Source organism: Nelumbo lutea, chromosome 2, assembly GCF_056320005.1.
Source record: "Nelumbo lutea isolate HS-2025 chromosome 2, American lotus-T2T, whole genome shotgun sequence".
Lineage (NCBI taxonomy): Eukaryota > Viridiplantae > Streptophyta > Magnoliopsida > Proteales > Nelumbonaceae > Nelumbo > Nelumbo lutea.
In genome coordinates, this window is record NC_142685.1 from 60,254,070 (window position 1) to 60,278,534 (window position 24,465).

At 37.6% G+C, this 24,465-nt stretch overlaps 1 protein-coding gene across 3 annotated transcripts in view; it reads right to left on the bottom strand.

Moving 5' to 3' along the window:
• LOC148871039 (phosphatidylinositol-3-phosphatase myotubularin-1-like) overlaps positions 1-21,985 on the bottom strand; it is a 65,862-nt gene extending 43,877 nt beyond the window's left edge. The window contains exons 1-6 of one of the 3 annotated variants that reach the window (XM_088968789.1): positions 21,693-21,985; positions 21,509-21,577; positions 18,652-18,726; positions 3,966-4,037; positions 3,589-3,658; positions 1,931-1,980 (exon numbers count right to left, since the gene is read on the bottom strand). In XM_088968789.1, coding sequence (XP_088824915.1) covers positions 1,931-1,980; positions 3,589-3,658; positions 3,966-4,037; positions 18,652-18,726; positions 21,509-21,577; positions 21,693-21,824 — 468 coding nt within the window. In that variant the 5' untranslated portion in view covers positions 21,825-21,985. The remainder of the gene's footprint in view (positions 1-1,930; positions 1,981-3,588; positions 3,659-3,965; positions 4,038-18,651; positions 18,727-21,508; positions 21,578-21,692) is intronic. The other 2 variants (XM_088968790.1, XM_088968791.1) reach the window with 2 other exon arrangements.
• Between the last annotated feature and the right edge of the window lie 2,480 nt (positions 21,986-24,465).

The window sequence follows — 24,465 nt, forward strand, 5'->3', positions numbered from 1 at the left end:
GTTGGTTGACAAGGAATATGTTGGTCACTGTACAGTGGTTGGGGAGATCAGCAAATACTTTGTAGATGTGTTAGCTAAGCAAGGGGTAAATAGGGAAGAATTGTTTTGGGCTCAGTTGTGATTCTTGCTTTTCTTTCCTAGTTTACTTGTAAGATTCAAGGAGGGGCTGCAGCTCGCGCCTCTCCCTGGGATGTTGTATGAACTCACTCAAAATCTGCTTCAGAATTAATAAATTTATTATCATTCATCAAAAAGAAGAAGAAGAAGAAGAAATGTGTTGATTAGACAAAATTTCAAGTTCATCCCTTATTGGTTCAGATTTTGAAGTCATTGACGGTTCAATACAGCAGTTAGCAATGTTCGTGTTGATTAAACCCTAACAAATAAGAAAATAATAAAAAGAAATTAGTTTTTAAACACAAAAAATGAATATTTTTCTTTAATAATGTCTATTTTATAATTATAATCTCAAAAAATAACAATATAAAAGTATTTTATTACACAGTATGCAAAACTGCTTGGCGACTAAGGCTAGGCAAGCCTCCAAGGCCACCTTGTCGCTTAGGCGTCGCCTTGACAACTATGCCTGTTAGTATCTCACTGTAGAATTCCAGCATTGGTAAGACCATGATACAATCTGCAACTTTATATACCAAAAGTTTGTTCGGTAATTAATCCGTCTCTATCATTTGAAAACCATGGATTTGGAATGTCGATGTGATTGGATGGTTCACATCACTAAGCACCATATTGTCTAAGAGTAGGTACTTCCATTACAAGGAGCCATCAAGCTCAACTTTGATGGTTGCTCCCTAGCAAACCTAGGGTCCCTCTGCAATAAGTAGATCTCTCTCAGATATTGCAGTAAAGTGCTTATCATGGTGCACTTGGTAGAACTGCAAATTAGGGATGTCAATGGATTGGGTTAAGTGGTAAACCCCCACTGACCCAACCCTATTGGGTTAGGATTGGGGCCAGCCTTATTGGGTTTTGGGTCAGTTTCGTGTTGAGATAAACCTGACCCACTTACATTGCATATATGAGGCAGAATGGATTGGACCGGGTTAATGTGTCCTCAAGCCAGGTTCAGGTTGAGACAAACCCGTACGAAACCCAACCTGTTGACGTCCCTAGTTTGGAATGTCAACTTCATCAGAGCAGATTTGTTAACATAATTTTAGGGGCTCAGATTAATGGTGTCCTTGAGCATAAAGAGAGTTGAGATGAGGACTCCTTGGGTGTTTTTTTTTTTTTAAGTGGCTTTGATAGACAACCCCATATAGTTGGGATAAGGCTTGGATGATGATGATCATCATCAATTTGGTTTAAAATGTCCCTAAATTCCCTAATGTTTCCATGACATACTTCCATTTCCATGGGTAGCAACACAAAATTTTACCCAAAACGACATATTCTTCAATGAACACTACCAGCACTATGTGGAGTACAAGAGATAAATTTCATTACATATTTCCATTTCCACTTTCATGGGTAGCCACATGAAATTTTATTGGAATGAATATATTCCCTAGTGAAGGCTACCATCAATTTGGTGTTTCTTTATTAATGAAACTCCTCTTGTTCATCAAAAATAAAAAATCATAAGGCCACTGGGCACACGTTTAATTGCATTTAGTTTGAAATAACTATCCAGATCTGCTGCTTCCATCTACATACTACAGAGAACAAGTATTTTTTTTAGTAAAATAAAGAAAAAATGATTAAAACTAAAAGAAATATTAAAAGATATTTCTGAGGATGATGAGGTAGCACTTAAAAGTATGTAAGATCATCAATATGATTAAAGCCTCGCCCCAACTATGAGGGGTCATCTTCGTGAATTCTGTTCCACCATTCCATTCTATTCAGTGACACCATCAAGAATGTAAGATGAACCCCTAAAATATCGATAAAAGACATTATAACTGACCTGTTTTGTTCGAGGACGAAATCCAAAGACAATTATTCTCATATCTTTACCTGCATTTTATAAAGAAAATATGAGAGAATCATGAGATACATGTAATGGAATTATGCCAGGAAAGCAATACATGCTGTATGCATATCCAACACTGTTCTTGTTAGGGAAAAAAGAAGAAAAGGCCACATAGAACATCAGATGTTCCTAATATCCAATCCTAAAGTTCAAAACAGGAGAAGAGAAATGCAGGATATGCAAACTAAAAGAATGAACTTTGACAAACAAAAAAGAAGTTTGCTAGACAACAATTTTATCAATAAGATCATTTCTATAGCACAAAATTATTGAATCTTAAAGCACAAAAACAGCAGTTTCTCACACAATATCAATTCCTGAGCATTTATCAATAAATTAAAAAAAAAAAAAAAAAACTTAACAAAATACACTTCTATTTAAGATTGGTTCCTAGAGGTGAAGTGAGTTGTGCTACTAGAGCACGACTCACTGAATACTCAAAAGTGATTCGCAGATAATCAAGTTTGAGCCAAGCTTGAGTAGTTAATCAAGTCGATTTGATACTTTACCTAGGGTTGGCTATTTTAACAAGAAAAAACTTTTTCATTGTTAATTAAAATTGTATAATACAAGCATTCAAGCTCAACGGTAATTGAGTCAAGTCAATTTGATACTTGAGCATGTTGAATCTAATCAAGTTCAAGTAGGAAAAACAAAAGTAGATCAAGCTTGAGCCAAGTTTTGAGTAGTGAGTTTTTTAGAGTAGTTGGAGCTCAAGTACTGTGAATGAAGAGTAAGGGAAATTGCACTGAGTAGTAGGAAGAGAAGAGGGAGGGAGGGGGGAAATGAAGATGCCAAGATGGAATGTTAGGGGATTGAGGGAAGGGAGCCGGAGGTCTTTGGCGAGTAATGTGATTTGAAATCAGAAGCTTGATGTAGTGTGCTCCTGCAGGAAATGAAGCTGGAATCTTATGCCATAAGAATGATAAACGAGATTTGGAGGAGAGGTTGGGGAGAGTAGGTGGAGTAAAATGTGGTTAGGTTGGCAAGGGGGTTGGCCATAATATGGGATTCAGGAATTTCAGGAAAATAGGGGAGCTGCCTGGGCTCTTGGTTGGAAAGAGCTTGGAAGCAACTGTGGCCTGGGGTGGAAAGCATTTCCATGTGGGGATCTTTCTCTTCAAGAATTTGAGCAAATCAGCAGTTCAGATTTTATAGAGATCTTTTAGGGTCTCCTTTAGATCCAAGCTTGCAATGTGAATCTTTTTAGTTTGGCTTGATGTTTTGGTATGTCGACTTAACACCTGATTGGAATGTACTGTTTCTTTTTTAATAAAATTTTCTCTTCTTTATTCTTTTAAAAATCAAATTGACTCAACTAGATTGCACCCCTAATTAGTTCTAGTGCAACACATAACAAATTCAGAAGTAGAAAAAACTAACCAAACCAAGAAAAAAAAAAAGATGAAAAGGCCAACTTGAACTAAAATTATTCACCCTAGAAGCAAGAACATTATTAGGATAGCGGCATGGAAACAATACATATTCACCAATTTAATAAGATATTGAAAATAAATAGTGTACATAGATTATTCATCAAAAAAAAAATAGTGTACATAGATTAACCAAATATAACTACTCTAGTGACATACCAACAACCTGAAGAAGTCGACGTGATGGAGTCTTGTCAGATTGACGAGGGCCAGAGGGATTCTTTGGAACCTAAATTCCAGTTAGATATGAGTGGAAATTTATATATAAATGCTAGAAAAAAGATAAATTTCGAATGGATAAATAAATATTGATAAACATAAATAAGGGTAACCAAAACATAGATACCAGTAATCCACAAAAAATATAAAGATGCAGATGTCACCATTGCATACAATCAAACTATTTATCCAGCAATACTGATTAGATGATCAAAGAGCACCAAATGACAATATGAAGGGCAATAATCAGAACGCTATTATAGTTTTTCTAGGATGGATGGCATATTATGGGAACAATATTATAATAACAAACTTACTTGTTTGCTGAACTTCTCAATTGTTGCCAATGGTATTGTACCAAGCGCAATAATTTTTCTAGTTCCTTCACTCTACAGTAAAAATAAAAAAATAAAATTACACAAGTAATGTGTTAATATATGCAGAACAATGAATAAATAAATGTAGACATATTATCAATAACAATAAGGGCTGAAGTTGATGCAGAAACTCAGGTAGCATTATAAGAAAAAAAAATGAAGTATTGCAATCATGTTTTTTTTCATGCTTTTTTTTTTGGAAGAAGGTAAAGTATGATAGTATTAATATAAGGTCCCGTGTACAAAGAGAATCTGTACAAAATGAAGGACCTCCAAAAAAGGCCATCCTCAGAAAAGTATAATCAGATATACTATCTCTAGAAACATTACATATAGACATCCAACTTCTCGAAACCTCTATTGCCAAGTTAATGAGCTCAGCTTCAGTAGTAGATATTTTCTCAAAAATCCAGTTGTTCCTTTCTGACCACACAGCCCACATAACTGCCTGAGGGATGGAAGCCTAGCATAACTTTCCTTTCTTTGACAGCCCCTGAATACGACACTCCTCTAGCAGAGCTCTAACTGAGGCTGGCATCACCAGCTTAGATTCAGGGATTTGAAGAATTGTGCCCATACTGCAGAACTAAAATTGCAATGAAGGAAGAGATGCCCAGAAGCTTCCATTTGCATATTGCAAAAATAGCACCTCCAAACTGGCAGATTAACACCTTTATTCAGCAGTATTTCTTTGGACAAACACCTCTCCAGAGCTGCCACCCAAACAAAAAACTTGATTTTTGGAGAAGCCAAGCTCCCCCAAATGGCCTTGCTGGGAAAGGGGGCTTCAGACCTTCCCACCAGAAAATTGTAGAAGGATTTGACTGTGAATTCTCTGGATTTTGACCATTTCCAAACTGTTGAATCTTGCTCCTGAAAACTTAGCTGTTGGTCTTCTAACAGATTAAGAAAATCTGCCATCTGCCGAATTTCCTAGTCATTGAAACTTCTCCTAAAGAGAGTGTAGTTCGACAGAGAAGAGAGAAGAGAGGAAGAGAGAAGAGATAAAAAAAGAGATTGTATTCAAATCTAAAGCTGGCGGTACCTAAGTTGGTAATATATACTTAGGGTGACAGCACATAAGAAATTACAAGAGGAAAGGGCAGAAATGCCCCTACTAGGCCGCAGGCCGCTACATATTACAATACTCCCCCTCAAGTTGGAGCATATATGTCAATCATACCCAACTTTTTACATAGTTCATTATGTCATAGATAGTGAAGGCCCTTTGTAAGAACATCTGCTAGTTGTTCCTTGGAACTAATGTAAGGAGTACAGACTTCCTCCTTTTCGAGTTTCTCCCTTATGAAGTGCTTGTCAACTTCAATATGCTTGGTCCTGTCATGAAGAACTGGATTGGCAGCAATGTTAATGGCTGCCTTGTTGTCATAGTAGAGAGACATTGGGCCATCAACAGAGAGACAACTCTCTAATCAAATTCTTTACCCATAGTACTTCAGCAACTCCATGCGTCATGGCTCTATATTCAGCTTCAGCACTAGATTTAGCCACAACACTTTGTTTTTTGCTTCTCCAAGTAACCAAGTTTCCACCAACAAAGGTACAGTATCCACTAGTTGATTTTCTATCATCAAATACCCCAGCCCAATATACATATGTGTAGACTTCCACTTTCATATGATCATGTTTCTTGAAAAGTAACCCTGTTCCTAGATACTCTTCGGATACTTGAGAACCCTCTCGGTTGCCTCTAAATGAGAGGATGTTAGTGCATGCATAAACTGGCTAAGTACACCGACAACATAAGCTATATCTGGCTGAGTCATTGATAGGTAGAGAAGTTTTCCTACCAGCCTTTGAAATTTCTTGACATCTATCACGGATTCTCTCCTACAATCACCAAGCCGATGGTTTTCCTCAATAGGAGAATCTACAGGCTTTGCTCCTAACTTTCTAGTGTCCTGCAAGAGATCTAAGACATACTTCCTTTGGGAAATGAAGATGCCCCTTTTTGAGATAGCAAGGAAATAACGTAGTTGTCCCAGATCTTTCACCTCAAACCGCATAGCAAGGGATTCTTTGACCTTCTTAATCTCAAAGTCCTAATTCCTTGTAATCACAATGTCATCAACATAGAAAATTAATACCACAACATTCTTCTTATTTCTCTTGACAAATAAAGTATGGTCATATTGGCACTTCTTGAACCCAATTTGCTGAAGGGCCAAGTGAAATCTACTGATCCAGGCTCTTGGGGATTGTTTCAAACCATATAAAGATTTTTTTAGTTTGCAGACTTTCCCTTCACACCCTTGTGCTACAAACCCAGGAAGTTGAATCATGTACACTTCTTCTTCCAGATCCCCATTTAAGAATGCATTTTTTATGTCCAGTTGGTGGAGCTCCCAATCAAAGTTAACAGCCAAGGATAGTATAATCCGAATAGTGTTCATTTTAGCAACCGGGACAAAATCTCAGCGTAGTCAACCCCATACACCTGAGTATACCCTTTTGCAACTAACATGGCTTTATACCTCTCAACTGACCCATCTACTCTATGCTTTACTGTGAATACCCACAGGTGTTGTTTTTGTGAAGAGCACTAATTTCTTCCTTCATTGCCTATGTCTATTCAGGTATAGATAAGGCTTCTACAACACTTTTGGGAATGGAGACACAATCAATGGCAGTCAAAAAGGCACGAAATGAGGGAGCAATGTTTTGGTAGGATAAGAACTGAGCAATAGGATGCTTAGTAGTACATGATTGAATCCCTTTTCTATGAGCAATTGGGATATCAAGATCATTAGTAGAGTCATCAATAGCAAAAGGTTTAGTAATATCAAAAGGAACAAGGGTACTTGGATTTTCTTCAAGGAGTCAGATGGTGTTGGATGTATAGTCTCAAGTTGCTCCACAACCTTTGAGTTCAGTTGTCCCTTACGGCGCCTCAAGAAGACATGAAATGGAGAGGAGTCAGGAATAGAAGGAAGAGGAATTTGAGGAGTTGGAGCTTTCCTCTCCTCCTTCACGCTATTCTCCCCCTAAGGAGAGGCATGGAAGAAGGGTTCAGATTCAGAGAATGACACATCCATCGACACAAAGTATTTATGTATGACTGGATTGAAGCATTTGTAGCCTTTCTGGGAAGAGGGATAACCCAAGAAATCACATGGAACAGATTTGGGATCCAATTTACCCTGGCTGGGAGAAAGATCATGAACAAAACATTTACACCCAAACACACATAAAGGAATGGAAAAAAAGGGGATTGAGGAAAAAGAAGTTGATGTGGGGCCTTGAATTGTAGGAGACGCGATGGCATACGATTAATAACATAAGTTGTAGTTATCATAACATCAACCCAAAAACGTTTTGGAACATGCATGTGAAGCATCATATTGCGAGCAACTTCGAGGAGGCGGCGGTTCGTCCTTTCGGCAACGCCATTCTATTGTGGAATTCTAGCACATGAGCTTCTATGAAGAGATCCATGAGAAGTCAAGAACTCAGTTAAGTCATGATGGAAATACTCCTTCGCATTATCCAATTGGAAGATTTGGACTTCAACATGAAATTGAGTGAAAGCATGCAGTGGAAATCTTGCACAATCTTGGGAACCTCTTCTCTCGAATGCAAGGGATATAGCCAAGTGTATCTTGAATAGTCATCAATAAAGCTGATGAAGTACTTGTATCCACCCTCAGTAGGTACGTTTACAAGGCCCCAAACATCAGAAAAGACAACATGGAAAGGCAAAGTAGATCTTTTATTATTAGAAGAAAAAGTTGTTCTACAATGCTTGCTCAACTAACACATTTGACAATGCAAACTAGTAATAGACACTAACTTGAACAATTCAGGAAACACAACTTTCAAAAACTCAAAGGACAAATGACCAACGCGATTATGCCATAACCATGGTTGACTATTTGTAGACTGATTCACAGACTGACTCATAAGACTCATAGAGGCTGATGCCGCAGGACCAGCTTTATTCTCCAAGATGTAGAGGCTATCAACCATATTTCCTTTACCAATCGTCCTCCCCGAGGTTAAATCCTAGAAAACACAAGAATGGGGGGAAAAAGTTACACAACAATTTAAGGACTGAGTAATACTGCTTATAGATAACAAATTAATAGGAAGCTTAGGAACATGAAGGGTATTGGATAAGACAAGGCCATCCGAAAGGGATACAGATCCCTGACCAGCAATGGTGGATAGAGACCCATCAGCAAGTCTAACTTTATCCCTTCTAGAGAAAAGAGTGTAGGTCTGAAAGAGATTGGACTTACCAATCATATGGTTTAATGCCCCTGAGTCAATGATCCAAGGTGACTCGTGAGCAGAGGTACACACATGAAATGCGAAAGCACCTTTACCTGATGTAGAAGTGAATTGAGGTAGAAGGGGTAGGAACCGACCTATCTATCTGTCCAAGTGTCTTACCATACAATTCCAAATGATCTCTGAAGAAGTTGATGATGTCTTCCTTGGGATCGAAACCACTGGGATGTTCCTGGGGAAAAATAGTAGTCTGATTATTCTACTAATAGTCTTGTGTGGCCAGATTTGTAGAAGTAATCTTCTTCTAAGGAGGCTTCTTTGAAGTGTCCTGATTTAGGTTGCCCACTTGGGCTTCCCCACTAACTCCCAACAAGTTTCTCAGGTGTGTCTAGGCTTCTAGCAGTGAGTACACTACAATTTGTCTTTATCTTCACCTTTCCTTGGTTCCCCCTTTTTCATTTATGTGTTACCCCCTCTTGCAGCTAGGGCAACAAGTTGCTCCCCCTCAAAAATATTCATGAGATTTTTCCTGCTCTCTTCAGATTGGACTAGAGCATATACTTCCTGAACTAAAGGAAGTTCCCTATTTCCCAAAATCTGCACCCGGAGAGGCTCATAATCCGGATTCAGCCCATGCAAGAAAGCAAAAATTCACTATTGGGAGACAAGTCTTTTATAGTCAAGTGCATCTTCATCATTCCTCCAGTCAATAGTCTGATAATAGTCTAGCTCCTTCTAGACAGATGTAAGGGCTGAGTAGTATGTAGATAGGCTACAGTCCCCTTGTCTACACGTAGATGATTCTACTTGAAGTTGATAAATCTTGGCAAAGTGCCTCTATTCAGAATAAGTTGCATTGGCTTGTTCCCAAATTTCACAGGTTGTGTTAGCCCATATGAAATTTTTCCTTACACGAGGTAAAATGGAGCCTAACAGCCATGACATAACCATGCTGTTTTCTTGATCCCACTGATCATGTTCAGCAGTACCAGACTTTGGTTCTTTTATTTTTCCACTTATATAACAAGCCTTCCCCCTAGCTGTAACATAAAGTTTGATGCCTTTGGATCATTCCAGATAATTCAGACCATCAAATGGAGTAATGGACATGGAGAAATTCATGTCGTCCATCCCCCCATTTAGGTTTCCTTGCTGGGAAGTAATACTAGATGCTGCCGAATCCTCAGTAGCCATTTTTACAGAAAATCTACTGCTGTTTTTTCAAAAAACTGAATCTGATATAGAGGGGTTTTGTCTGAAAAAAAAATAGGAGTCTCCAAAAACAAAGTTTGACAGTGCTGTAGGTGATAACTTTTCGATGAAACACTTCGGTTTCCAGGAGGAAGAGACAACCAGTCCCTACAATCCTCAAAACTGTGACATTCACAATGGTCAAATGCTTACATGTGAATGTAACAGTACATACCTGTCTTCCACGACCCACTGTACATAGAAAAAATCCTCAGAAAATCAAGTTTTGGTGCATTCAGCTGCCAACACAAACCGAGAAAATCACCTTACTGCATTCGGTTGCCACCACAGATCTGGAGATATCTTTTACTGCATTCGGCTGCCGCCACACCTTTCTCCTTGGTACAGCAACCAAGAGATAAGAGAAAAAAAATTAGGGCTGAAGGTTGCGCCCAGAAGAAGAAATCACGATCTGAGAAAAAATGGATTTCCAGAAAAGGAAGGAAATCATGATCTGAGAAGAAGAGAGAACTTGCGCCCAGATCAGAGATGCTCTGATACCATGTAGTTCGACAGAGAAGAGAGGAAGAGAGAAAAAAAGAGATTGCATTCAAATCTAAAGCTGGTGGCACCTAAGTTGGTAAATATACTTAGGGCGACAGCTCATAAGAAATTACAAGAGGAAAGGGCAGAAATGCCCCTACTAGGCCACAGGCCGCTACATATTACAACAGAGAGGAATCCAGCATAGCCTGCCTTCCTGGAGACACAGAATCAGCCACCAAGGCTTCCTTATCTACAGCCACATTGTACTGGGCCGGGAACAGCTCTCTTAGGGTGCCTGTAAGCCTTACAAATTCCTTTCCACACCCCACAACCATAGGTGCCAGAGCGAATACCAGCATCCCACCCATTGTTCCTTAAGCCATATTTCTCCTCAATCACCTTCCTCCAGAGTTTGTTTGGTTCTAAAGAAAATCTCCACAGCCAACTTCCCAATAGGGCAAGGTTGAAAAGCTTAAGGTTTCTTATTCCAAGCCCACCTTGTGACTGTGGTTTGCAGATTTGCTATCATGCTTGAGAATATGAGATTATTAAATTCAGTACAACTCTCATGGCTTATGATGTTAAGCAAAAAATGAACCAGTTACCTAGAGAACATTAGGGGTTATTAACCATCTGGAAGTCAGAATGATAATAATGCAGCCTGAATATGGAAGCTGAAGATAATCAAGTGTTGAAACAAATTTAACCTGATCTGAACGGTAGACACTGTTCATATCACTGTGGCAGTAGAAAAAATAGCGAAATATGAAGAGAAAATAGAGCAGAATTTTTAATCAAAAGAAAAACATCGTTGTCAATTATGTTAAACCAAATCACAGGAAGCCATGCAACATGGCTGCTCAAGGATGGTAGCAAACAGAAACTGCACATGCATTAAAAGAATCTGTAGAGATGATGGGCCTTAGTTTCTTTGTTTTTCTTTAAGTTATGTTTATGACTTGTGTTAGTAGGTTGTGGGCCTTAGTTATGGGCCTGTTTTCTTGTTTTTTATTGCTGTCTTTAGTGATGGATGCCCTACTAAGGGCACCCATGTAATTGTCCTTTTTTTTACAACAAAAGAATAAAAGAGATCATTAGGGGCTGAAGAGAGCTTTTAGAACAACTCTCTCTTCTTCTTTCTTTTCTTCCATCTTCTTCCTCACTTCTCGCTCTTCAATCTCCTTCTTTTCTCCTATTTCTTTTCTTTTAATTCAGATTATTGCATGTGTGGTTTACAACTTGGTATCAGAGCAGGTTCTCACCTTCTTTTCTTTCTTCTCTTTGCCCATACACAATATGCATGTAGAATTGATCAGCTGATTAGGGAGCAGCTTATGTAGCCCAGTTGGGAGGGTTTTTGGAGAGGTTTTGTGAAGTTTCTCATCCCTAGTTGAAGCCCAAGGCAGGTTCTTAGAGTTTTTTCCCAAAAACCCTAGACAACTAAAGAAAACTAGTTACAAGTCCTAGAGACACTTCGGAGCTGGCACGGTTTAAAATGTCATGACATTTTGCTAATGTTGCCCGACATATGTCGGTGTCGAGACATACCAACATGAACTCTCTCTTGAATTAAAAATATACAAAATATTGGTCGATATTTTGACCATTTCAGTAAATATCGCCTATGTCGTTTAAAAAAACAAAAAAAAAAATACAATATTTCGATACATTTCATCCAAATGTCAACAAACCAGCATATATTCAAAGTGAAGACAATCAAATTTTAAGTTTGACAGAGAGGTTACTTGCCTGAAGCTAGAAGTTTAAATGGGAAAAAATAAGTTTTAAGTTTACTTACCTGAAGCTGGAAGAACTACAACTTCAGGCTCAAATAGGCACAGAAGTGGCTTCTACCCTCGGTCTTGTATAGGACACTGGACATCTAAAACTCCAAAAGAAATCGCTCTCATCTCACTCTCAAATCTCACCTTGATTCAGGTATGCAATACTATCCCTACTTCCCTCTCACAGTAAATAACTATGAAAAATAAGGGAAAAAGAAAAAAATAGAAGATGAGGAGAATGATTGTCTTCATCTTCCTCTTCTATTTCTTCGTCTTCATCTGTGGATTCCTAAAACCCTCGCACAGTCGCACTACATCTTTGCACCTTTGTAGAGTCTTCAAAATTTAAGGTTGAGGGTTCAAATGACAAATGAACCCTTAAGCCTAAATGTTTAAGTTTATGTTATAAAAGATATGCCACAGTACATGATGGTCTATTAGTCTATAGACCATCACAAAAGCAAGCCTCTAAATGGAATCTTTAAAACATAATTGCAAGTATGTTATAGTGCAGTAGGGTCTATTGTATATTTAATAAAAAAAAAAAAGTCTATTGTAATACTATAGACCTCATAATAGAAAACTTATAAAAAGAATCTTTAATATATTCCTATAGTCTTATTACAAGTTTATGAAGGTCTATAGTAATATTATAGACCCTTGTTATAAAAGCCAACAAAAATGAATAAATAATAAGAAAATTAATATTTAAGATAAAATATAAAATATTCATAAAAAACAAATTATTAAACTAACTACTTATTAAAATTAAATAAAATGCATGAATAAAATGTTTATAATAATAAAATATTAAATGGTTTGTCTAATTTTTATGATTTAAGAAATAGTTTATATAGTAATATTGTATAATGAAATAATAATAAGAAAGTTTATATTTGAGATAAAATATTCATAAAAACCAAAAATAGTGAGATATTTTATATAATAATAAAAACATTACTTAAACTAATTACTTATTAGAATAAGATAAAATAATTTTCTTAATAATAAAAATATTAAATGGTTTATATTGTTTATATTAATTCTAATTATTTATTAGAACAAAAAGATATGCGTCATGGAAGATAATAGTCTAGAAAGGTGCATTAATGTTTATTTTATCATTTTACAGAATATCATTGCATATTTCATAATATTTCCACAATGTCTATAATTTTTACAATATTTCCATCCAACATTTCTGACATTACCAACATATGTCCTATATTTGGGTAAGTGACATTCCCATCGACATCAACATTTCAAACCTTGGAAGCTGGTGCTTGGAGATCAAAGGGTACCCTTTTGATTTTCATTAAGGGTGATTTGAGTTGGATAGGGTTCTAGAAGCTCTGGTAGTAGCAGTTGAACTTTCTCCTCTACTCCCCTTCAGACGGGTCTTGTCAAACTCTAGATTTGATTGTTTGAAGAGTGTGTTTTTTTTTTTTTTTGCTTGGAATAGAAATTCCAGCTTAGTTGAAACTTATTTTGATATCAGTTTCACTCAATGGAGTAAACTAGAAGAAAAACCAAATATCCCACATATTCTAGGTTTGGACATGGAGGCTTAATGGAGAATCTTTTTGAAGCAATGATCACTATAAAGCTGGATGGGACCAATTATTTAACTTGGTCTCAGACTATTAAGATACATGTGTGTAGTAAAGGGAAATGGGGTTATATCACCAAGAGTAAGAAGAAACCAGGGGAGGATGACCCTACCCATGAGAGGTTGATGCAGGAGAATTACACAGTAGTGGGTTGGTTAGTGAATTCTGTGCAGGCACATATTAATCAGCACTACTTGTGGATGGAAACTGCAAAGGAGGTGTGGGATAATGTCACGAGGACCTATTCCCAAAAATCAAATGTTGGTCGGGTTTACAAATTAAAGAAGGATGTGAATAATCTAAGACAGGGAGAGAAGCCCTTAGTTGTTTACTTCTCCATGCTAAAATCTCTTTGGCAGGAGATTGATTTGGAAACTGTGGTTTGGGGGTGTAGAAAGGATGCTAAAACACATAGGAAGCTGGTGGAAAGAAACCGGGTTTTTGAGTTCCTTACCAGATTCAACCCAAAGTATGATATTGTGAGACAAAACGTTTTGGCGAAGGATGAGGTGACTTTACCTCAGGCTTATGCTATGGTGAGTAGTGAAGAGAGCAGGAGAAAAGTTCAGTCTGTAGAGCTGCAGATGGATCACTATGCTAATGCCAAGATGAAGCCGAAAGTCAACACTAGGAAGAAAGATGTCGTTTGTGAATACTATAAGAAGCCTAAACTCAAGAATGCAAACAATGGAAAAAGGAATGAGAATGTGAAAGGTGGAAATGCAAATGTAGTCACCTCCTCACAGAGTGAATAAGGGCATAGTGGTGAGAAGTTAGTGGGAGAGCAACTAGCAGCCGCCAGGGCTGAGTAGGAGAAGTATGGCCGAATAATTAGTCACCTAAAGTCTACTACTAAATGACTAGTGTGTATATGCCCATTCAGGTATTTGTGCTACTGCAAATCATGCTTCCATATCAAGTAATCGTAGGATCCTTGGATCACATGACTAGTGTGTCCGATTTATTTTCTACTTACCAACTTTTGTCTGGCCGAGATAAGATCACCCTTATTGATGGCTCTCTTGCTCCTATCTCTGGAAGGGAAGCATCAGAGCTTCAGAATTCTCAACTTATCCTCAGTTCTTCATGTTCCTAAGTTAAACACTAATTTGCTTTCAGTTAGTAATTTAACAAAATCTTTGAATTGCAATGTGACATTTTTCCCTTCTTACTCTCAGAAGGTGGTTGGGAGTGGCCATGAGGTGAATGGGATACACCTGCTGGACATGCCTGGACAAAGTCAAGTATCACCTCCGCGAGTAGCTTTTGGTTCAAATGTGTTAGAGTCAGTCAATCGTATTATGTTATGTCATTATCGTTTGGGTCGTATTTATTTTTCTTCGTTGAGTCTTTTGTTTCCAGATTTATTTAAAGAAACTAACTTGTCGAGTCTACATTGTAAGTCATGCAAGTTGTCAAAGCATTGTAGAAACTCTTATTCTGCAAGTAATAAAAGATCTGCAGTTCCTTTTCATATTGTTCACTCTGACGTGTAGAGGCCACACCATTTACCTTGCATGGGTGGTTAGAAATATTTTATTCTATTTATTGATGATATTTCTCATTACACCACCTGCTCCAGAACCTCCCTTCCCAGACTTGGACCTACCTATTGCTATGAGAAAAGGTAAGAGGAAATGTACAACACATAGTATTTCCAAACACCTGTCTTACAGCCTGTTATCCCCATCTTGTTATTCTTTCTTAGCCTCCATTTCTTATCAGTCTATACCCAAGTCAATTACAGAGGCCTTGTTTAAGCTAGAATTGAAGGAGGTTATGAGAACTGAAATAGAAGCACTTCGTAAAAATCATACCTGGGGTATTGTGGATTTGCCTCATGGGAAGGAACCAATAGGATGTAAATGGGTGTTCACTATCAAGTATCATGCTGATGGCACCATGAGTGGTATAAAGCTCGGCTAATAATCAAGGGTTGTACTCAAGTACATGGAATTGACTATATGGAGACTTTCTCATCAATTGCAAAAATGACCGCAATGAGAGTTCTATTATCCTTGGCAGTGATTTATGACTAGCCCTTATATCAATTTGATATGAAAAGTGCTTTCTTAAATGGAGACTTGACTAAAGAGGCTTATGTCACTTTCACCAGGTATGTAGAGTAAGGAAATGCAAGGCAAGGTATGCAAGTTGAAGAAATCTCTTTATGGCTTCAAGCAATCCCCACGAGCTTGGTTTGATAGATTTAGAGCTGCACTTGTTGAGTTTGGCTATACAAAGACACAGCCCGATCATACCTTGTGTGTGAAGAGGAAAGGCACTCAAGTTACCTTCCTCATTGTTTATGTTGATGATATTGTCGATACAGGGAGTGATACAAAGGAAGTTTAGGAACTCAAGACATTCCTTAACTCAGAATTTGAAATTAAGGATTTAGGGGAATTGAGATATTTCCTGGGAATCGAAGTTATTAGGTCTAAAGATGGCATCTTCATCTCCTAACGGAAGTATGTGTTAGATATTCTCACAGAAACTAGGAAACTTGATGCCAAACATGTTTCTACACCTATTGATGCTAGCCATTAGACCTGGCAAAAAGTTAACCCAACCCAAAAAAAAAAACAGGGTTAGGGTCACATATTTAGCTACCTAAATGTGAGAATGACCTGACCCGACCCAACCGAGAAAAAAAACTGGGCTGGGTTGGGTCACGGGTCAACCCGCTGACCTGATTGTCAAGTCTAATTGAGACTATTTATGCATTGTTAAAAGTTTCCACTCTTTAATTTTTTCTATTTAGTCTTTACTCTTTAAATTGTTAAATGTTCAAGTTTTTTTATTTTATATTTGGAATTTTAAGGTTAATTCTTTAAATTTTGGCATTTTCATGTAGTTTTTCTTTATTTTTTAAAATTTCATTTATTTTTTTGGGATGACCCGAATTGACCCATGGATCAACCCTAACCCGAACACACTTAGGGTTAGGGTCTAGCATTCAGCAACCCAACCCAAAATTCAACCCGACCCATAATTAACCCGAAGTGCCTTGACCCAACCGAACCCGACCCACCCAAACCAATTGCCAGGTCTACTAGCCATAAACTATCAGCTAATAATGGTGAGCTTTTAGCAAATAGGGTAGTGTTCCAGAGACTTTTGGGGAAGTTGTTATACCTTTGCATGACAAGACTAAATATCTCACATGCTATTAGTGTGATCAATTAGTTTATGCATGCCCTTAGAGACACATATATGGCTACTGCAAAATGAGTAATATTGATGATAGCAGATTTACATCATTATACTGTGCCTTGGTTGCAAGAAACATTGTCTCCTTGAGGAGTAAGAAACAGTTAGTAGTAGCCAGGTCTTCGATTGAGGCAAAGTACAGGGCAATAGCACATGGAGTTCAAAGTTGTTATGGCCGAAGTTACTTCTAGAGGAGATGGGTATTACACATGATAAGCCCTTAATGAGGCTCTTTGTGGCTCTTGGAAGATAAGTGTGTTTGCCTTACTCCTGTAAATTTTCTACTAATGAGTTAATGAAAGTGTTATTGATCAAAAAAAATATATAAGCCCTTAATGCTTTACTGTGATAATCAGGTTGTGATCTACATAGCTGACAACCCAATTCAGTATGACAGGACAAAACATATTGAAGTCGACCGGCATTTTATAAGAGAAAGGGTAGCTTCCAGAGAAGTTTGCCTTCCTTTTATTGCCTCAAGTCACTTCATGAGGCTCTTTGCGGCTCTTGGAAGATAAGTGTGTTTGCCTTCCTCCTGTAAATTTTCTAGTGATGATTTAATGAAAGTGTTATTGATCAAAAAAAAAAAATGATAAGCCCTTAATGCTTTACTGTGATAATCAGGTTGCAATCTACATACCTCACAACCCAATTCAATATGACAGGACAAAACATATTGAAGTCGACCGGCATTTTATAAGAGAAAAGGTAGCTTCCAGAGAAGTTTGCCTTCCTTTTATTGCCTCAGAGCAATAGTCAGAAGATGTTCTGACCAAGGGTGTCCCCAAGGCAAAGTTACAACATTGTGTAAGCAAGTTGGGCATGACTAATATCTATGCTTAGCTTGAGGGGGACTTTAGAGAAAATATGTTGAATGGGCCTTAGTTTCTTTGTTTTTCTTTAACTTATGCTTATGACTTGTATTAGTAGGTAGTGGGCCTTAGTTATGGGACTGTTTTCTTGTTTTTTATTGTTGTCTTTAGTGATGGATGCCCTACTAAGGGCACTTATGTAATTTGTCCTTATTTTTTACAACAAAATAATAAAAGAGATCATTGAGGGCTGAAGAGAGTTTTTAGAACAACTCTCTCTTCTTCTTCCTTTTCTTCCATCTTCTTCCTCCATCACTTTTCTCTCTTCAATCTCCTTCTTTTCTCCTATTTCTTTTCTTTTAATTCAGATTATTGCATGTATGATTTACAACTGAATCCTAGGTCCATACAAAGCTCAGAGGTCAGTGCCATCAACTTCCTAACTTCATTCTTTGTATGTCACATCCATAAAAGAGAAGATCCTCATTTAATCTTGAACATGTGGATTTATCACGTGGAGAATCCAGAGGTGGATGGTTGCTGATCAGATTGGAAAGGAACTCTCATTAGTGCAAGAGTGTGGAGAGTCATCTTACTGTATTTGAGGGAGATCCTAGTTTAGCATCATTCATTCTGGACATTCGATTCCAAATCCAACTAACCCTTATTTCTAAGTTTCAATCTAGTTTCCAAAGCTAAGTGCTAGATCCATTGGTATTGTGAATATTCGTTTCCATTCTACTAGTTTGTTACATTGTATTGCAAATAGTAGTACAGTAGCATGGTTTGTGATAAAACTCAGATCTGAACCAGAATTAGTTTGTTAATAATAGAGAAGAAAGATAGAAGAGAGAAGAGAGGAGAAGAAGAGAGATGGAGAAAAGGCCAGTTCAAACTAGAGAGCAAAATCTACTCTCTAGTCAGCTAGGTTATATTTACAGTTTTCTATAATAGAAACAAAATGACTGTTGTTCCCTACTTAAGTATGGAACACATCACTTAACTTAAACATTACACCTCAGACCAAAATATAAATAAAAAGACCAAACTGCCCCTATACAGTCAACACTAACGGCTTGCATGACTCATCCGTAAAATAACTGGTGAATAAAAAATTATGAGTAAGATCCAACACTTGATCCTTACATGCCAAGAAAAGTTAACAAGTCATATGTCAGGACAGTATTCTACCAAAAAAATTGAGGATAGTAGAGATTACCACAAAAAGAAGGCGAAAATTGGTCACAAATAAGGTGCCCGCCTCATCAGTATTTACAAGAACAACACCCTGGCCCTGGGATCAGATTTCCAAACAAAAATGAGGCAACAAATAACACTCAGAAGAAAGACTAAAAGAAATCTTGATCTATATTACTTAATTATTATCCACAAAATTATAAATTAGGACCTAGAAAATGGAAATGCCATGATATGATTATTTCATTTATGTAATAGAGAAACTGTCATAAGTCAAATCCATCAGTAATAAATTTTACCAACTTAAACACAATGTCAGGGATTATCCACACATTAAATTTATGGTTCTTTATTTTTTTGAAATGTAAAAGGAAAATTATGTTAAAGAAAAGAAAAGAATGTTTGACAAAAAAAATATTAAAGCTAAGTTTAGGCATGTAACAAACTCTATCAAAGGGAGAAAATGAAATTTGTAAAATTGCAAATATAAGAAAAACAAATAGCAAATATTTAAATTGTGTTACATGCATCAAAGAGGAAAATCGAAGTCTTGATAAAATATGAGAAAATCAATTAAAGATGGAAAAACTATTTTGAAAATTTACTAAAATAAAAGGCTGTTAATGGGGGAGGAATGAGTGTCTTATGAAGTCAATCGGTACTTTCAAAAATTAGAGTTTCCAAAGTAAATGAGGCCGAAAGGCATTAAGATATAATAGAAAGCAAATAGAATTATAGAAGTTTGGTAAGGTCTAGAAAAGAACCTATTATGGCTAAGTAAACTATTTAATAAGATAACGAAAACAAAGAAGATGCAAGAGGAATGGAGAAAGAGCACTAATGGTGCTTTTTAAAAACAACACATTTGTATTATATATCAGCCTAAACAGGGTAGCATATACAGGTGTGTTCTCATGTACAACAAGGTACTATACAAAACCTATAAGCTACAGGGAACACCTCCAAGTAGAAAAGGAAGCAACAAAAAGCAACCATGTTTCAACTCTTCAATTCTATTCAAGCAAGAAACAACAGGCTTGTGTCAAAAAAAAAAACTCTAGTAAGAGATATCTTTGAAAGTGTTCTGCTGTTGTCCATGAATGAACTAGAGCTATGGTCCAAAAGATAGATAAAGGGATGATACTCCATAGCACTAGGTCTCTCTTTTTTAGCCTTCTATCTTCCATCCCTGCATCAGCTCCACCATTGATTTAGGGCGGCACCAATTAAAGTTCACCAGATTGCAGAAGCAAAGACAGAAGAGCTAAGTAGGTAATGAATAAAAACATAGTTTGAAGTTTCCATATCCTATGAGTAAAGTACACAACCTGGTTCAGGGAGCACCATACCTCTATTAATGAAGTTGCCCTTTGTAAGGCATTTGCCTAGTGATGATGGCCACCCACACTATAAAAGTAACCTTCAATAAAACTGGATGTTTTCAAATCTCTTCATGTGGAAAGTTGTCTGTTTTATCACTATTTAGCTTATTCAAAAAGGACGTGACAGAAAATGCTTTTTGATTTATCCCATATTCAGACTCTGGTATCAGGTATGCTCCACTCCAAATGATACACCTCTAATAATTGAATCAGGTTTGATAAGTCCTTCACTTCCCATTCATTTAAATTCCTTATAAAGCAAGATTTCCATATAATCCTACTAGCCATGATTTATAGGTCATCCACCAATGTATAATTATTGCAAGCAACTAAGAACAGTGAAGGAAATAGTTCCATTAAAGGTCTCCCATCCCACATGGATCGTGCCAAAACCACACCCTAATTCCAAAGCCCACTTTACATTTGATTCCTCTAATAAAAAAAGGGTAGAACTTTCTGGATGCCTTCAACAAAGAACACCCAAATGAGATTGATGAAATCCCAGGGTCACAATTAATATTTCTGGTACCAAATTCCTCAGCAATCACTCTTCTCCATAGAGCTTCATGCTGAGTACATAAGTGTCAAAACCAACTACCTATTAAAAATATATTAGCCACTCATAATCTTCTGGTTCATAAACCCCCATTTAATGTTGGTAAACACAATCTATCCCAATCCACTAAATGTATTTTCTTGCTTTACCCCAGCCATGCCATAGAAAGTCTCTTTTATTCCTATCCTAGCTAGTATAGAGGCAAAATTGGATGATGATGTTGATGAGTGATATTGATTGGCTGTAAAAGCACACAATCCTCTAAACTGATCTCAGAGATAATTTTTTCTTCTGCTTTGAGCGGTTAGTAATCTCTACCTTCTTCAAGCGCAATGACAAACTTCCTTATTTTTAATAGACCTGTCCAACCAATCCCTCAGTTCAAAAGTAATCCTTTAAAAAAGAGTTAGATAAAATGTAAGTTGATAAAAGGATAGATGAAAGCATGGTTCTCATAAAACTACATAACAGCCCCATGAATCATCTTTCCTCCTCGTCTATTGCTATATAGAAAGTTAGAGTTCTCAAAGATGCATCTATCCCGTTCACAGCAGCGGCATATCTCTGTTTGCAGGAGGGCTTACTAGAGTAGAGACCCATAAAATACGGAGCTCGAAAGTCCATTTAAGCAATTCTAACTGCAGGCAACCGAATCATACACATAACCCCTTCACGATCATCTCATCATAGGCATCCCCCCACCCCCAATAATTCCTTTGTGTTTATCCACCATGGACTAGTGACGCCCAAACCGAGAAGCAGAGGGGGAGAAGAAAACAACGATAACAGAAATTAAGGAATCAAATGCGTAAACTATGAACATTCAATCGTCCGCAATTACAAAAGCTACAAGATTCAAAAAACAGGAGTTTCCAGTTTACGATAAAAAATAAATCTAGAAAGCAAATAATTTAGCCTTCTTTAGCGGCTCGTGAACATACAATCGCTGCAATTTCCTCCGCTTCCAACAGGAACTCCTTGATACCATATGGCACGGACCTCGAAACCGGCTGCAAATTGAAATACCAAGAATGCAACCAAAAAAACGAAGTTACAAGGCACGTCACAGAGGGATGTGATCAAAATTAACTGCCGATTCTTCTGAAAACCCTAGAAATACGGCACCTCGATCTTAGTCCATTCGAGGACGTCCCAATTACCAGCACCCTCCATCTTCTCCGACTCGGATAATTGATCAACGAAGCCCCGCAGGGAGGCAGATCGAGAACGAGAAGGTTGTGGCCTTGGCGCGGCCATTCTTCGACGAGACAGGGCTGTCTGCTAATTGATCCGGAGACTCTGCGAGACGGACAATCAGGTAAACATGAGTCGCTCTGCCCACATCAGCTCCGTTGCCCTCCTGCCGTTCAAAATAACCTCCGCCCCTTCGCCGCTCCCACGTGATCCCGCCCACCGACTGGCCCGATCCGATATAAGAAAGGAATTGGCGTCGGAGCCTCGTAGATCAGATCTGCTAGCATCTGATCTAAACATTCTCATACTAATAAAGTGGCATCCGTCAGATTGGAATATGTCCAACTGTGGATACCATCTATAGATGGAACAGGGTTCATGGAATCATGACCTTGTCGAAATGAGAAACGTTCAACTATCAGGAGGATTGGAGGTTCCACTTCAACGACCTAACACAAACCACACATGTGATTTCCCGCCAACTAGCAGGGGGAAACAAAAAGCTTCTTTGTAGCCTATCATCACCATCTTGCTTATCTGGGAAATGAAAGTGGGCCCGGTGGGCCCGATGGTCCTCCGATCCTTCCACGAAGAAGCAGCCAAAGTGACCTCTTGTTTTTTGCGTGCCACTATTTCCAATTCCACCGTTGGCTCTGAGCAATGATTCGTTTTGATCTACCCACGCGGTAAAAGTATCCCTGAAACCAAGATCAACCCTTATAGAAATTTTGACGTGAAAGTTATTACCAAACTTCACTAACTCTCCATTATTTGTCGCTTATTTTCTGTCAAAACCACATGATATGTTTTTTAGGTTTTCGGTTTCCCTTCATAAATTTAAGGGTCCGTTTGATCTGCGATCAGAATCGCGTATTTCCCATGTTTATTTGGTTCAGCGAGAGGAATTTGAATCAAATTCATAACATATGCACAACTAGGGTTTTGGTTGGGGGGTTGAAGTATACACAGACCTATTCACAGGCCGGACCAAACGAGGTTTTGGTTAATCTTTGCACAAATCACATTCAATCCCGCGCTTGACCTTCATATTAACAAAACACATTCTTCCGACATGATAATATTTTATCTTTACTATAATCATTGCCAATATTGAATATTCTTTCTCCTATCAAAGGCCGTTACAAGCATATGGTGATAAGAAATTTAAGAAAATGAACTCCTCAATCCTTATAGTGGGCTATCCATATAGCTACTCCAAAGTCACTTTAAGGCATTGCCTTTATTCCGTTTGTCCATGAATAATGATACAACCATATGGAATCGGTCCATGGCCGATTCTAACAAACAAATTAATATGCGTAAATTATAAGGACCCTATGTGTTTATGATAAAGACCCTATTTTAGTGATGTGGTGAACAATAATTAGAGAATCATGTAATACCTCAGATGTTCAACGTCTGATGTCATCCTTTGGACAATGATGTTGCGCTTTCTATCACAACATTAAAGTTGTCCTTGCGGATGCACTAGAGAAATTTGGCAGCATTCTAGGCTTCCAATGGCCCATTATAGCTGACAATGAAGAAATGAATAATCCTGCAAAAGCACGGATATTCTCCATCTACGATCATTCTTCGTCCAACCAAATCGTGTTTTTGATCAGTAATCACAATATTAATATGGTACTTGCGGTTGCACTAGTGCAATTTGATAGCATTTCAAGCCTCTAATGGCTAGTAACAGAGAATCCTACGAAACCACTGGTATTTACCATTTGGGTCATCCTCCGTACAATAAAGTCATTGTTTTATCAAAAAGTCAATATTGTTTATGGGGATACATTGGTGTAGTTTATGTGCATTCCAATCATTCTATGCTCTTTTGTAGTGAATAACAAAAAATCCTGCAAAATCATGGACCTTTACCATCCAAGATTGTCCTATGTACAATTGTGTCGCACCTTCTAATGGAAAATCAACGCAATCTTGCAATTTGGCTACTCATATGCCCCGCTGTGGCAAATAATAGAGAATCCTAAGATACCATAGATGGTACCTCCTTGATGTAACACTGTTGTACCTTTTGCTATAAGTTTAGAACAATCATTTGCAAATGCATTAATACAATACTGCAACATTCTAGGCCGACTTATGGATAATAACGGAGAATCCTACAAAACCAAGGATGTTCACCGTTCGGTATCGTCCTTCATACAACTAGGTCGTGCCTTCCACCATAAGGTCAATCTATCATTGCTAATGCACTGGTGCAATTTGATGGCATTCCAATCCTCCTATGATCTATTATGGCGAATTACAAGAATCCTATGAAACCATTGATATTCACCATATGAGATTGTCCTACATACAATTGGATCGTGCCTTCTAACGAAAGGTCGATATAGTCCTTCTATATGCATTGGTGCAATTTTGTGACACTTTGGTGCTCATATGCCCCACATTGGCCAATAACAGAAAATCATAAGATACCTCTGAATGTTTATTGTCCAGTACCATCCTTGGGGCAACCTTGTAGTGCCTTTCTGTTAGGATATTTGGTGACTAAAGTCAATTTGACTTAGTCCATCTTAATTGTTACTTCCATTAATAATTTCCTGGTTTGAAGGATTTTATCTTATCTTAGATTCCTGTAACAGATTGACCACGTCTTTAGGCTCTGTTTTCGCAATTCTGTTTTTGTAAGGCTTGTATAAAGTCACAGTATCTTTCATTCAATAAATGT